At 35.1% G+C, this 15,514-nt stretch overlaps 1 protein-coding gene across 1 annotated transcript in view; it reads left to right on the top strand.

Annotated features, from left to right (window-relative positions):
- The window catches only part of LOC110033431 (proteasome activator subunit 4), a 72,920-nt gene that overhangs the window by 20,518 nt on the left and 36,888 nt on the right, over positions 1–15,514 (top strand). Inside the window, 17 exon segments of the mRNA XM_020737405.1 lie at positions 12–139; positions 250–367; positions 482–691; positions 764–913; positions 1,072–1,148; positions 1,251–1,450; positions 2,306–2,527; positions 2,566–2,655; positions 2,743–2,860; positions 2,970–3,140; positions 5,967–6,135; positions 6,212–6,255; positions 6,355–6,397; positions 6,493–6,638; positions 6,815–6,909; positions 7,055–7,176; positions 7,178–7,948. Coding sequence (XP_020593064.1) covers positions 12–139; positions 250–367; positions 482–691; positions 764–913; positions 1,072–1,148; positions 1,251–1,450; positions 2,306–2,527; positions 2,566–2,655; positions 2,743–2,860; positions 2,970–3,140; positions 5,967–6,135; positions 6,212–6,255; positions 6,355–6,397; positions 6,493–6,638; positions 6,815–6,909; positions 7,055–7,176; positions 7,178–7,948 — 2,874 coding nt within the window.

Here is a 15,514-nt window from a genome sequence, read left to right as displayed (position 1 = left end):
CTGGCTTGCAGTTAATTGTAGTGGGTGACAATGAAGATGCTCCCCTATTCCTCCAAAGCCTTGCATTATCAGAATGGCTAGATGAGTTTTTTTGCCGCTTATTTTCTCTCCTTCAACATCTAGAACCAACAAGCGTTATGTAAGTAGTTGCAGCAATGGCTTGTGCTGTTTTTATTTTGAAATTTAGGATGTATTGCTCATTTGTACTTTATTTACATATACATACCTTTTTAACTTCGAAACCTGCAGGAATGATGGTGTTCAGACTTCCATTACTTCAGGGACTTTCCTTGTTGAGGACACTCCTTATTACTTCTGTATGCTAGAAGTTCTGCTAGGGAAACTTTCGAAAACATTATTCAGTCAGGTTATACGCTGTCAATGCTGTCAAATGCTGCCACCAAATTATTGAATTTGCTCTATTTGTTTTGGACCATAACGTGTGGATCATAAAAAACATCCCACCCACTCTGTCATTCAGGTACTGAAAAAAATTTCCAGATTTGTGAACACAAATATTCTTCCTGGTGCCACTGCAGAAGTTGGGCTTCTTTGTTGTGCTTGTGTACATTCTAACCCAGAAGAATCGGCTGTAAACCTTATCAAACCACTTCTACAGTCCGTAAATTCTTCTTTACAAGGGACACCTACTTATGGTTTTGGCAGAAAGGATTCTTCTTTTGCAACCAAGGTATTTCTTTGATCATTCTGTTGTGCAGTTCTCAAGTATCAGAACCTCTTAATAAAATTGTTCTAATTGCAGGCTACACTTTCTCCAGCTCTTGAAACAGCAGTTGAGTACCATTTAAAAGTGCTAGCTATTGCCATCAGTTATGCAGGCCCTCAGCTGCTTCATCACAAAGATGAACTGAAAGAAGCAATTGCTTCTGCATTCCGGGCTCCTTCATGGAAGGTTAGTTGGTGGGCATACTGTGCCATATCTTGAATCCATCATTACTAAGCTTCTGGAAGCGGCAGATTTTGCTTCTCGATTTGCTTTTCTTTCTGTCATAGCAGCAATGTGTTATTTTTTTCTTTCAATGGTGACTTCAATCTTTGATTAATTGACAGGTTAATGGCGCTGGTGATCATGTTCTGCGATCTCTCCTTGGAAGCTTAGTTCTCTATTATCCAATTGAGCAGTATAAGTATATTTTTTCATTGAATAATTTTTCTTTCTCAAGGAGAACAAATTGATTGTTTAAGTTGTAGTATTTTTTTGAGATAGTTTAATTTTCCTGTATGCCTAGATCAGTGCCATTCCAGCTTGGAGCTTCCATTTTAGAAGAATGGGGCTGCTCAAAAAATGAAAATGAATGCTCTCTCCCAAAGTGGCACATCCCTGGAGAAGAAGAAATTTCATTTGCAAATGAACTGTTGGATTATCATTTCCAAGCAGCTTTAGATGATCTTCTTGAAATATGCCAGACAAAAACTCATGTAGATGCAGGTGAGCATGATGTATGTTTTTCAGTCTGATAATGTTGGCTCAATAATTGTCAAGGTATGGTTAAGAAAGAAACACAAACATCTTTTGACAATGAGGGTATTCTTTTGAGCATGTACCGGGTCTCATATGTGCGGTTAAGTGTGGGGTTTACTTGGTGGGTCATGAAGCACTGATCAATATGCTAAAACTATCTTGGTTCAGTCAGTTTTTAAGTGAATATATCTATGGGAAGTTATGAAAATTGAGGAATTAAAGTCTTAAAAGTGTTTTATTATTAATCGATTCCAGAGTCTGGACTCTATTTATAAGGTCACTCAGGTTTGAAAAACTGAGGCCATTATATGAAGTATTATAGCTTAATCAATTCAATCGTGTCAGTACCCTTGTTCCAATTGATTTCGAGAAAATGAGAGAGCAGAAGCACATGGAAGATCGATGTTGGGAAGTTTTGGGAAAATTAGAAACTTCTACTCACTAACCCTCTTATAGTTTTCCCTCATCATCGAATGATTGAAAATCAGTAAAATTATCAAAACCAAAAGCTAAAAGTGCTAATTCACAGAAAAAAATGCAGAGAATTTATCTAATTCTCAGAAGAAATAAACACCAAAAGAAAGGCCAAAGGACGCCTCTAAACGAAGTTGAGAATTTTCGACTTAGTTTGAAATTAAGGCAATTTTGAAACTTGAGGACCAAGTAGAATTTTAGGTAAGCTCAAGAAATGCTTGAATGCATTTACACTTTCTCTTTTCTAGCCCATAACTTTTGCTTCCTCACTAGATTAGTTGACGTTTCTCTTTTTGAATGCAAGATGGTGCATATTATGTTTTAAAATTATTCATATTCTTTTTGCAGGGCATGAGAAGGAACACTTGAAAGTGACACTGTTGCGTATATACTCATCATTGCAGGGTGTTATGTCATGCTTACCTGATATGCGTCCATCTCTCAGAAGCACAAGTACATCCGATCAGGATTCCAACTTCTTTTTAATTGCTGGGGCGGTTGGTTTGCCTGTTGGTAGTTCAGAATTGAGGGAAAGAGCTGCTAGGTTTGAGCTACTGAATTAAGCATTCCGTAGTCATTTTTTCTATGCTGAAGTTCTTCCTTTTGAGCTTTTTGTAGATACTTACTGAAGGAGAGATCAGACGATAGCATTCTCTTGATACTTATTATTCGCATAATTCATGCATTAACTAATTATGGTATGAATGCAATATGTGAAGTATATGATTAGCTTCTATTTAGGATCATCTGATAAGATGAAAAATTAAGGTTGCTTTCGATTACAGGAAGCTTGGAGTATGAAGATTGGTTAAATCATGTTCAGGCTTGGAAACTGGAATCTGCTTCAATAATTGAACCTCCATGTAATTTCATTACTTCTTCTCATGCCAGTGGAAAGAGAAGGTACGTAATGTTTATTGAAACATTGTTTTTTCTTTCATGTCCTTTATATTTTTTGTCTTATGCAGTTTTGATGGACAACAGTTCCTTGAAAGTGTATAATGTTTTCCAGACCCAGGTGGGCGCTTATTGACAAGGCATACATGCATAATACATGGAGGTCATCACAGTCCTCATATCATAAATTTCGAGCTGATACCAGATTGTCTCCATCAGAACACATGGTTCCTCTGATGGATGATCTCGTGGAACTCTCTTTGCACAACTATGAAACAGTTCGCTTGTAAGTGGTTTTAATTACTAACCTGATGTCTATAACAGTTCATGATATAATTTATTTATTTTTTGTCTATAACAATTCATGATATAATTTATTTATTTTTTGTCGTCAATTTCATGTACTTCAATAAGTTTCTTGATGAATTAAGTACAGTAAGTCTTAATGAAATTCAAATGGAGTTGCTTATGCTGCACATGAAGTTTCTATTTTATTTTGGGGTTTGCTTTTACTGTGTTACATAAGCTACTGTTAGTGTCTCTTCTATTCATGGTAACCTGATATGAGCCAATGCGATTTTTTCATAGAAATTAGAGCAAACAAATCTTCTCTTCAATAACACAAAAGAACACAATCCAAATACACAAAGAAAAACTCCTACAATTCGAGATGCAGACAATCTCTCCCAACATCTATAATTCGAGACAAAGACGATATCTCCCAAACCCTAAATCTAAGACTCAAGACAACAATCTTATAGTATAATCTTAACCCTAAACATATTAGCTGTATCTATACCTCACAATAGTAACTAATAAATGACTAAAGTGCCCTTAGGCACATAAAGAACCATATTGACCTTGAGTGTTAGTCTAACATTATTCCTCTCCTAAAAGACACATTGTCCTCAAGCCGGGAAAAATAAGTTGATTTTGGATCATGTATTTTGGCTCCACGTGGCGTCCTCATCTGACAATCCTTTCCATTTAATAAAAAAATCGTAGTGACTCTCATGAGATCGAAATGCATTTTTGTGTGCATCTTTCAGCTGCATCTGAACCTTTTGGTACCCCTACTTTAAGTCAATCTTGGAGGTTATCGCAGACCTAAACTTGTCCAGTAGCTCATTGGTCACTGGGATAAGAAATTTATTAGGTACTGTTTACTCATTCACCACACGATAATCCATACAAAAGTGCAACTCTCATTCTTCTTCTTTAATAATGAGACTGAACTAGAGGAGCTCACACTAGGTTGTATGATCCCGACCTCCAACATCTCTCGGAGACATCTCTTAATTTCGTCGTGTTGTACCTGGGTTAGTGGCATGGGCACACACTGATGGAAGAAACCGTTCGGTCCCAATTCCTTTGCTCAATCACAGGACTCCAAATTTGCCTAAGGCAGCGATGCTGCCCTGAGGCCGCTCAAATCCTTCAGATTGCTATCGCTCGGGTCTGCTCCCAATTCACGTGCTAGATCTCACGGCTTCAGATCCACGCTCAAATCCTTCAGATTGCTATCGCTCGGGTCTGCTACCAATTCACGTGCTAGATCTCACGGCTTCAGATCCACCTAAAGTAGAGAAGCTGCCATGATGCCATGCAAATCCTTCTTATTGTTGCAGCTTGTGTTTGTTTCAGACAACGACACTCGATCCCGCGGTAGGTGGCGGTGGGTTTGCGTGAAACTCCATGATTTTCTTCACCATTTCTTCTAGTGCCGTGACTATTTCCTCGAACGTTTCCTCCATGGCCGAGAAACCCTCATCTATTTCAGATTTGATTTGGCTCACATGTTTCTTCAATTTCTCTTCTAAAACATTTATATTTTTGGCTTCCATTATTTCTAGGAAAGTTATCGATCACAAAGTTGGAATTCTTTTATGCCACGATCCCAACGTTGGCTTCCTAATTGACTAGTTTGATTAATGATTGTATCGTTATATTATGTCATTGTACATCACGATCCAATCGTTTGATTGTTCGGATTTGCGTGGTAGAATCACTAGGGTACACCCGATCCTGTCGCCAACTTCCTAGATCGAAGGATTTGCACATTTCTCTTCGATGGTTTCCTATCTAGCTAGATTCACGACTCTATCGCGAGGTTTGGTCACAAAAGTAGCGGCAATCCCCATTTTGCTTGCCAAATAGCTCGATCGTGAGTTTATCAAGCATATACGTACGTTGTGATTCCATCATTTGCTTTCATGCTAGGTGGAATCACGACTGCTTCTCTTGTTTCTTTAGGAAGGCGCAGCTTAAACCCCTTATAAGCAGCGAACTGGCCCCTTGTAGGCAGTGATTCTGCTGGTTCCTAGTCGCAAATGTTACATTCGACTCTTTTTATGCTATGATCCTTGTATGCCACAATTTTGTACGCTTTTTGCGCTGCGATCCTTCTGCTCCACGATTCTTTCAGACATATTGGGCAAAACCCTAAAGATTCACGCCTGCAATACTTCTTAGAATCGAATGCTCTGATGCAAATTTATTACGAACCATGACAAATTTTTCACAGAAATTAGGGAAAACAAATTTTTTCTTCAATAATTCAAAAAATACGATCCACATATAATTCGAAAGGTAGGCAATCTCTCCCAACACCCACAATTTGAGAGGTAGGCAATATCTCCAAACATCTATAGTTCTAGAGATAGGCGATCCCTCAGACATCGTAAGCCTAAGACTCAAGACAACAATCTTATAGCATAATCTTAACTCTAAGCATATTAACCCTATTTATGCCTCATAATAATAACTAATAAAAGTCTAAATAACCCTTAGATGCATAAAAAACTTCATTGACATTAGGTGCCAGGCTTACATAACCATGTTCTCTTTACCAAAATATGAGATGGTTTTTTTTTTCTCCTTGGCAACTTGCTTTATCTATGCCTTTCATCAAAAATATTTGTTCCTTTAATAATTTGTTTTGAGATATGTGGATTTACCCCTTCTCAATCCAACACGCAAATGCACAGTTAATCCACGCACACACACAAAAAAAAAGAAAGAAGAAAAAGTAAAAGAAAAAAAAGGTAAAAATAAAACAATGATTATATTTGAGTGTCAATTATCTCTAATTGGTTGTCACTTTGACTTTTAGGCATGCTACGAGATCTTTAGCAAAAATGCTGAAGCGCTGGCCAACATTTATTGCCAAATCTGTTCTTATAATGACTCAGCATCTGTCGAATCCAAAAACTCCAGAACATGCAGTGTTAGGTTCATGTGCAGTTCTTTCAATGAAAACTGTTCTCGGGCATATGACAACGGTAAGCCTTAAACATTCATTGCTTTTTGAGCAAATTTGCAAGGTAATTGCTTATATGTAGTTTCCACACCGTCTAGGATGCAACATCATTGTCTTCATTTGTCACAAGTCTTTTGGCGAGGTAAACATTTTAACATTTTGCCATTTGTTCCCTTTCATAGTCCCCCTTTTTTTATTAATTTAGGAGCATCAATCTCACTTTATGATGAATTATCTTTAGTTCCCATCATGAGTCTCTGAAAGCTCAGAAAGCTATCACCGAGGTATATTAGTTGATTCGTAGAAGTTTATTCCTATTTATTTTAGTTAACTCCCCTTTATTTTTTCATTAATTAATTAACATTGCTTGGTTTTTCAGTTGTTTGTTAAATACAATATCCACTTCTCTGGTATATCAAGGAGCTTCTTCAAGAACCCAGAAAATCTTGGGGATGCTGCAGGATTCGAAGATTTGGTTTCTAAGATCACTTATTTTAGCTTTGACTCAACGAGCATGCACTGGCGGTACTGATTCTATCAGTATCTCTTCCCTCTGAATGAACAATTTTGCTTGAGACATTCATTTATCATGTTAGAGTAGCTTTTATTTTTGCCCATTACATTTAAAATGGCAATATTCTTGGTTTTTTTCTTCAAGTCATTTTACTAATTGTCGAGCCATGATATGAATGGAACTTCAGGTATAATCTGATGGCAAATAGAGTACTACTTCTGTTGATTCTGTCATACCGAAATTGTTCTACTGTGTCTGAAAAACTTCTCAGTCAAACTACAGGTAAGTTATTTCTCGATTGATGGAATGATATCATGATTAAATATATTCATGTCTCTTTAATTTCAGAATGCTGCCAAACTGATTATTTACAAAATTTAATTTGCAGCCCACCTCAAGTTCTAATATGCTATTCATCCCTTTTCAGGACATTTTTTACAAAATTTAAGAAGTCAACTTCCTCAGTCAAGGATGCTTGCAATTTCTGCATTAAACTCTTTATTGCTGGGCGCTCCTCACAAAGCCAGTAGTAAAGAAATTCGGCATCTCTAACAATCTAAGCCAAAATATAAACGCATCAATTGGAATATTGGGCCAAATATTTGAGGAGAATTTTTTCAACGAGACACTTAACTGTCTTTCCCATGTCCATATTATTTCTGACAGTGACAGTTCTGCTTCCAAAGGAAGTCATGGCGCATTGTCTTTTCAGAGTGCGACAGACAAAGCTATCACTTATTTTTACTTCGACTTTTCAGCATCTTGGCCACGTACTCCCAACTGGATGTCATCATTTGGAGGTCATACATTCTATTCTAGCTTTGCAAAAATTTTTAAACGATTGGCTCAAGAATGTGGTACACCAGTTCTGCATGCAATTCGGAGGGCTCTAGAAGAGTTTTCTGGTTCAAAAGAGAGGGTAAAGCAGTGTGTTGCTGCTGAAGTTTTGGCTGGTATAATTCATTCTGATATTGAAGGCCTTTCAGAAGCATGGGACAGTTGGATGAAATTTCAGCTGGAGAAGCTTATCACAGCACCAGCCGTGGAATCCATACCCGAGTGGGCAGCCTCCATTCGTTATGCTGTCACGGGGAAAGGGAAGTATGGTATAAGGATCCCTCTTCTTAGGCAACGAATTTTGGACTGTTTAACAATAGATTTACCACAGACAGTGACAAGCAACGTTGTGGCCAAGAGATATTTTTTCCTTTCAGTTGCACTAGTTGAAATATCTCCACAGAGAATGCCCGCTGAAGAAGTTGAGTTCCTTGAAAAACTTCAGAAGGAGTTACTAGATAACATGAGCCACTCATCTGCCCAAGTAAGTCTCCACCTACATTTTGCTTTTCGACAGTCTGAACTTTTTATTTAACTTTCACTGTTGTAAATTTCTATAGTACCAGTTATGGTAGCTTTTAAGAGTTTCTATGCTCTTTAAGATGTTATTGTTTTGGGAATTAAATATTCCATAGATTTTTTAGGTGTACTAGTTTTATTGTGAAATTTTTTTTGAAGTGTTCAATGCTTTCCCACAACTCATCAAATTTGAACCAAATTGGTTCCACTATCAACTTTGACAAAAACCATACAATACTACATTTTTATTTGATTGATCATTGTGTGAGCATGTAATAGAGCAACAAGAAAAGTACAATAAAGAACATTCTCCAAAATATGGATATATTATGATAATAAATATAATGCATATGCGATAATTTAATATGGCAACATAATAATTCTAATAACTTTAACAACACGTGCGATAGCAAGAAACATCGAGACCTTGTCTAGGGTAAGATGAGGAAAAAGATCTAAGCCGAGAGTTGTTTAACAACTTTCTGAAACTGTACATATAAGCCAATCAATGCTAAAACGTGACATTATTAAGGAAAATCAAGAACTAAGAGATTAGTTTTGGGTTATGAACGTTGCTGGGACAAGAATATTGAGAGAAAATAAATCAAGCAAATGCTGGTATGGATGCTAGATTCAAGAGAATGCTTAAATTTGATTGGATGTGAGAACTGTTTCGGACGGAGGATGCTTAATAACAAGCCAGAGAGAGAGAGAGATACAAAGCCATGGGCTAGAGATAACGGCACAAAGAAGTAAGCCAGAAAGATTGACACAGAGATCTGAGTGGGAAAAGCAGGGACAAGTTGGTGAAGCAAAAATGCGTGGACATGATATGCTAGGCATGATAGCGACACTGAGTCAGGAGATATGGGATCCTCATAGTATCTTTGAAATAGAAGACGAATACAAATCGATGTTCGGTAAGTGAGATAAAAACTTAGCTTGATTAGAAGGGAGACTGAGTCAGGAGATATGGGATCCTCATAGTATTTTTGAAATAGAAGACGAATACAAATCGATGTTCAGTAAGTGAGATAAAAACTTAGCTTGATTAGAAGGGATTTTAACGGGATTTTGAGAAAGGAGGAGAGGAAGACTTGAGGCATTGATCAAATACTATGATATAAATAGTAAAAGTATATATTTACTATATTGATCATAATGCTGATACAAACATGCCTACATTTGTGCAAATAAATAAAGCAGTAAGGAAGAATAATAAAAAGAAGGATATTCTCCATAATAAAGATATATTAAAATAATAAATTCTATAAATTCCTATTAAATATTAAACATATGCGATTTTATTGATATGATAACATAATTACTCCGATGACTAAAATAAAATTTAAATTTTTTTGGATAGAAATTGATATATCGATGCTTTTTACAAGAGAATTTTGAACTCCTTAAAATCAGCTAATCAATGTTTAAAATTACTCAAAAGTTACACAATCCTGAAATGTTTGCATCATAGCATACATTATGCTGGAATCGCTCGTTGCATACACCTCGGGTTTTTGGAGACGTGTTTTTCCTTCGATTTTAAGAGGCTTCTGCTTCGTATTTAGGGCTTAATTTTAAAAGCGCGTATCTGTTCGTATCTGAAAGCCACGTCTCCCAAGAGCCTCTCTCTCTTGATCTCACACACCGGGCGACCCTTCCTGTTGCACTAGAAGACACCATGGAAGATTGATCCTCCGGCTGTCGATGCCACAGTAACCACATGGTGTTGTTTCAATCGAACCTGCAACTGCAAGCTCTCATCTCCTGTAAGTTTCCCCTCTCACATGCCAGAAGATATTGCCAACGCCCATACCGCCTGATCCTCTCGCTGTCGGTGCACTGTTTGGTTCGAATTCCATGCTCTGCTGAATCTGTAAGCATTTATTTTAAGCATTAGGTCATTTAGGTGTTATAAATGTAAAAAATAAATTTCAGGTGTTAAATTTGTACTATGTACATACATAAGAATTCAGTGGTATGTATGTAAATGTCCCAAAAAAAAAGAAAAGATAAGAAATGAAGATACATATATTACAAAATTCAGGTGTTTAATTTGTAAATATATAAGCATTGGATTGTACATAAGCAAATCCAAAAAAAAAAAAAGAAAACTAATGAAGTAATGCATATATACCACATAATTCATATGTATTTAGTATTTACGTATCTAAGACCTAAACTTCAATTTACAAGCTTTAGTCACATTGGGTGGTATGATTTGATATTAAAGATTTTTGTGGTATAAAAGTAAAAAAAATTAAAGTTTAGGTGTTAGATATGTGATAACATAGGAATTGAGTAGTAGGTGTGTAAATGCCATGTAAATGCCCCCAAAAAAAAATGTATGTTTTGATTTTGGGTGGTTGCGCATATGCGCTTAAGCCTTAAGCATCAATATTTGATATCATAAAAATGAGTGTAAATGCCCCCAAAAAAAAATGCATGTTTTGATTTTGGGCGGTTGCGCGTATGTGCTTTAGCCCTTTAGCCTTAAGCATCAATATTTGATATCATAAAAATGATATTTCTATTTATAAATTTAGTTGTTTAATTAATTTTATTATTATAAAATATTATTTTATAATAATGTATTTTTCAATCTAATTGTCTTTCATAGATGGTCATTTATATGTATTAGTTGCATTGAAAATATTATATTATATCATACAATATGCTTTATGTCTCCACGAGGCTTTTGCATTATGACATGCTATTCACCATTGATAGGTATGTCTCACTCTTAGTTATACAACTCAAGGATTATTATAGATGTAATCATGTAATAGGCGTCCATGTTCACTCTTAATTGTATGATTGCCTAATTCAAATTTATTTTAATTTTAAAACAAGTTTTTCATTTTAGGGTTTTGAAGCTTTGTGAGAACTGGTTAAGAGCCAAGGAAAAATTCATATTAGGCAATCAAAAGATCTAGCATGGAGGCATAATGCGCAAGTTGATATTGGAGGTAATGATAAGACAGGTTGATTTAAAGTACAACTACTATGACAAGAGACATAAATGTGGTGTTGCAAGGATGAAAGCATATTTCTTGCTCACATAAAAATATTGCACTGTGCTAAAGTGCCAGAAGCTCTCAAAGCAGAAATTTAATCTTATATGAAAAAGTCGACGATGTCAAAGCATATTGCACAATAAGAGTTTGATGATAGAATTGATATCGGCTCTTGTGATGGGAGTGAGTGCAACGCTAAAGATTCCATGTTATCTTTACATTCGATGCCTAGTAACGGTACAAGAGGTCTTTTAGATCAATATATTGTAAATGTGGAGGATGATAGAGGCCATGGAGAGGGAACAACTGTAGCTCAAAAGATGTCTCCAAAGCATGTCAAAGCGACATAAAAATGTGTCTACATGGATATTGGGAGGTTTTTTTTTTAGAATGCTATCCTATTCAATGTGACATCTCCTTCTTACGTCAACATGATTCGTTCTATTGGTGCTTATGATCTAGGCTTGAAACCCCCATCTATGTATGACTTGAGACATGGGTATTGAAAGAGGAGTTGAGTGATAATGAAAAAAATAGAGGAGATTAAGAGGATTTGGAGTCAGACTGGAGTTACATTCACTTCCAACTGCCTACCGGCCCCCTTCGTCGTGGTCGGACAAAAAAATATATTTTGAAATACATTATTTTCAATTTACTTTAGTCCAAAAAAAAATGATAAAGTCTTACATTTATTTTACAGTAAATCAATTAACTCGAAAGTATTTTAAATATATTGTAATCATAGTACATTACAAATTTTTAACATTGCATTTTGTTTTCAACAAACCAAACAATCCATTAGTAGTTCAAATTGTGACAGATAAGGCGAATGTTTATACGGTATGTGGAAGTAGATTGATGGAGAAGAGAAAATATTTACACTGGACTCGCTGTGTTGCACATTGCATAGACCTAATATTAGAGAAGATTGGCAAATTGCCACATCATCAAAATGGACTGATTCAAGCCAAGAAGATAAGTAAATTCATTTATAATCATTCTTGGGTATTGTCTTTAATGAGAAAGTTTTCTTAAAAGAACTTCTATGCCTTGCTACAATAAGATTTGTTATAGTTTTTTTTATTTTACAGAGTATGTTGGACGATAGACAACCATTTGAGGCAATGTTCACTTCCACTAACTGGCTTAATTGTGCATGGGCTAAGAAATTTGAGGGAATGGAAGTAAAAATAATGTTGTAAATAAAATATTCTGGTCTAGTGTTGCATTTGTAGCAAAAACTGCAAGACCATTAGTGTAAATCTTGAGGATGTTAGATGCTAAGAAGAAGACAATTATTAGTTTTATTTACAATGCATTGGATGAGGCCAATGAGTTAATAACACAACTTAGGAGGAGTGGATTCCACTTTTATAGAGATTTGAGATATCTTTGATGAAAAATCAGAATTTCACTCCATTGTCATTTGCATGCAACTAGATATTTCCTCAACTCGTCATTTCAATATGTTGAGAATAAATCCACCAATCTGAAATATTGTTACAAATCGCTCTTCAGGTAAAATTTTTATATTTAATCTGTTCATTGAAATTTGAAACAAGTATTGAGTATATAAACATTTTTCTTTTATTTATTAAATACATATATATTTTTTTCAAGTATAGTTTAATGGTGGATCCAATTTGGTGATGGTACTCTAGAGCTTCCACGTTTTGATATCAAAGTGCTAGGACTAAAATGCTCATCATTTGAATGTGAGTATAATAGGAGCACATATAATCAAGTTCATACAAAAAGGAGAAACCGTTTAACGACCTTAAGGATTATTTCTTTGGTGTACATCATGTATAATAAGAAATTGAAAGAAAGAAGTTTAGAAAAAAAAAAGGTTTGAAAGATGATGAAGATCCTCTTTTATGTGAAGATATGCCATCAGATGATGAATAGTTTGTAGATGAGGATAATGTGATCGCATCAACTGAGTTACAACAAGATCCTAACATTGATTTCTTTGAGGGTGGCAGGATTGAAGGTAGCACATCAAACACTAAACAATAAACAAAAAGAAAAGTTACTTTTAAAAAATATCTAACATTTTCTTGAATGTTAATTTTTAGCTTTTTAATTGTATAATCTTTTATAAAGGAAAAGAAAGATGGCCGTGGTTGAAAAAGAAGAAGATTGGGGGAAATTAGACTCAACTGATGAATAGTTAGGGGAGAAAGATATACGTTATGATGATGATTCCAATAAAGGACTTAAGCGTTGTTGAAGAAGAAGAAGATTGGGGGAAATTAGAGTCAATTGATGAATAGTTAGGGGAGAAAGATATGTCTTACGATGATGATTCCAATAAAGGCCTCTTAAATCATGAGAGTGTTGACGACTTTTTCTTATTTTTTGTCTTATTTATAACTATCAATGATATTCTATTAGAGATAATAGGAGTGAAAGGTCTTTTATTGTAACCTTATCCTGTCTTATATATTTTGTGCAATTTATCACTTTTATCATGTTATGATATTAATATATTTTTTCATATGTTTATAAATAATAATGTTATTATATATATATTTTATTTATTTTGATTGCGCAATTATAAATTATGAGACTTACGCCTCAAACTGCCTCAAGGCTTATGCCTCGCCTCGCTAATGGTAAATTTCTAAATACCCAATTGTGTAGCTTTAAACATTGAATCTTCCTGCTTAATTTTGATTGCGCAATTATAAATTATGAGACTTATGCCTCAAACTGTCTTAAGGCTTATGCCTCGCCCGCGAATGGTAAATTTCTAAATACCTAATTGTGTAGCTTTAAACATTGAATCTTCCTGCTTAATATCAACTAAACTAATTATATTGACCTTAAAAAGTTCAAAATGTCCTGTTGGAAAGCTTCCATCCACCAATTTAATTTTAAAAAAAAAGTTGATGGTAAGACTAATTTAATTTAAATTTTGCCAGTTGATGGACCCAATTGACTATAAAAGTCTCATATTAATATGAGCAAACCTACAAGGTTCTAGTTGATTTCTTGATTATTAGTGCATTTGCCTTGTTTTGAGTTTCATAGAAATAACGTATTTTCAATTTTTTAAAGATTAAATGCTTTAATTTTCATGTTGGCTCCCCTTGTCGATAAAAGATTTTTTTTCCACATCTACAAAATAATCTTTGCATCTCATTTTCCTTAATTTTAGTTTTGAATGTTATCTGATGTGGATGAAATTTGTGATGAATATCTGGCCTGTTTACTCTTATTTCTGCGTATTTTATGATATTATTATGGTTGAGGAAGGTATTTCTGCCTATTTTGTGCAGTTTGCAGATTAGATGCGGTTCAGGAACAAAAAAAGATGAATTGGAGTGAATAATGTAAAGTTGTGGTCCAAAGCATCCACGCTCGATTCACGGCGCGCCTGCGCTATCGTGTATCTGGGTTAAAATGCCTGCTTTGCCTTGTGGCGCACCAGCACCCATACACTGAATCAAATTTGAAAGATAATTTCTTGTCTTTATCGAGCTTCCCCTATATTTATGCTCATTTGGGACGATTCTAGGGCATCTTGGGTGGTTGGACGCTGTAGTTAGAGAGAGTTTTGGATAAAAGAGAGTTCTCTCTTAAGGTTTTCTTTCTCTCTTTAGGTTGAAACCTTATAGGCCGTTTTCCTTCTCTTTTCTCCTCTTGTTTCTTGTTGTTGTTGAGAGATTATTATCTGAGAGGGGGATCTTTTACTGTTGTGGAGAGGACAAGACATTATTGTAAGTTTTACATTGTTTTTTTTCTACTACAATGATTTGCATGGATTTTTTTTCATGGTCATCTCTATCATGCGTTTCTAAAATCTCTTTCGTGTCTCTGTAATATAGAACTAATGGTTTTTCTGCAGTTTTTCGAGATGTTTTTCATGTAACATTTTTCGAGCCTGCATGTGTGATTTTGGTTAACCTTTTAGATTTCATATTCTCCCAGTTTGGTCAATTAGGATGTTAAAATATTTCGTGATCTATGACTTTTGTTCGTCACATAGTGGAATAAATAGGTTAACCACATAATCGTGGTAGGATAGACATATTCTAGTTAGGAATTGGCAACCTAGATAGGGATCGGATGAATCCTGGGAAACTTCATGGGGTTAAATAAAACTTAACATCAGGGTTTCTAATTCTTCTTTTGGCATAGGCACAAGCTTAAGAACAAAATTTATCCTTCGTTGACAACTGTCACGTAAAAAAACATTAAGGAAAATCACAATCCAACAAGATAACCAAGTCACAGGGGCACAAACCTCATCTTTATTGAAGAACACCGAGTGTCTTTCTGCTTTTTATTTTCTCTTTTCTGAGATCATGTTTTATTTCTGATTGCTGTTAGAATTTTTAGGAATTCAACATTTTGTTTTGATCACGCTAAGCTAAGTTTACCAAGTTAAGAAACTAGAGATTTTTCTGTCAGAAAAACTGTTAGTATATTCTCGTGAGATTGATAGACATACTTGTGTGATTGACTGACTTGCTTTGCAGTAACTTTTCTGCCATCATTATCAC

Source organism: Phalaenopsis equestris, unplaced genomic scaffold (assembly GCF_001263595.1).
Source record: "Phalaenopsis equestris unplaced genomic scaffold, ASM126359v1 Scaffold001181, whole genome shotgun sequence".
Taxonomy (NCBI): Eukaryota; Viridiplantae; Streptophyta; class Magnoliopsida; order Asparagales; family Orchidaceae; genus Phalaenopsis; species Phalaenopsis equestris.
Note: the sequence above shows the minus strand (reverse complement) of the source record. Positions and strands in the feature narration are given on the sequence as shown.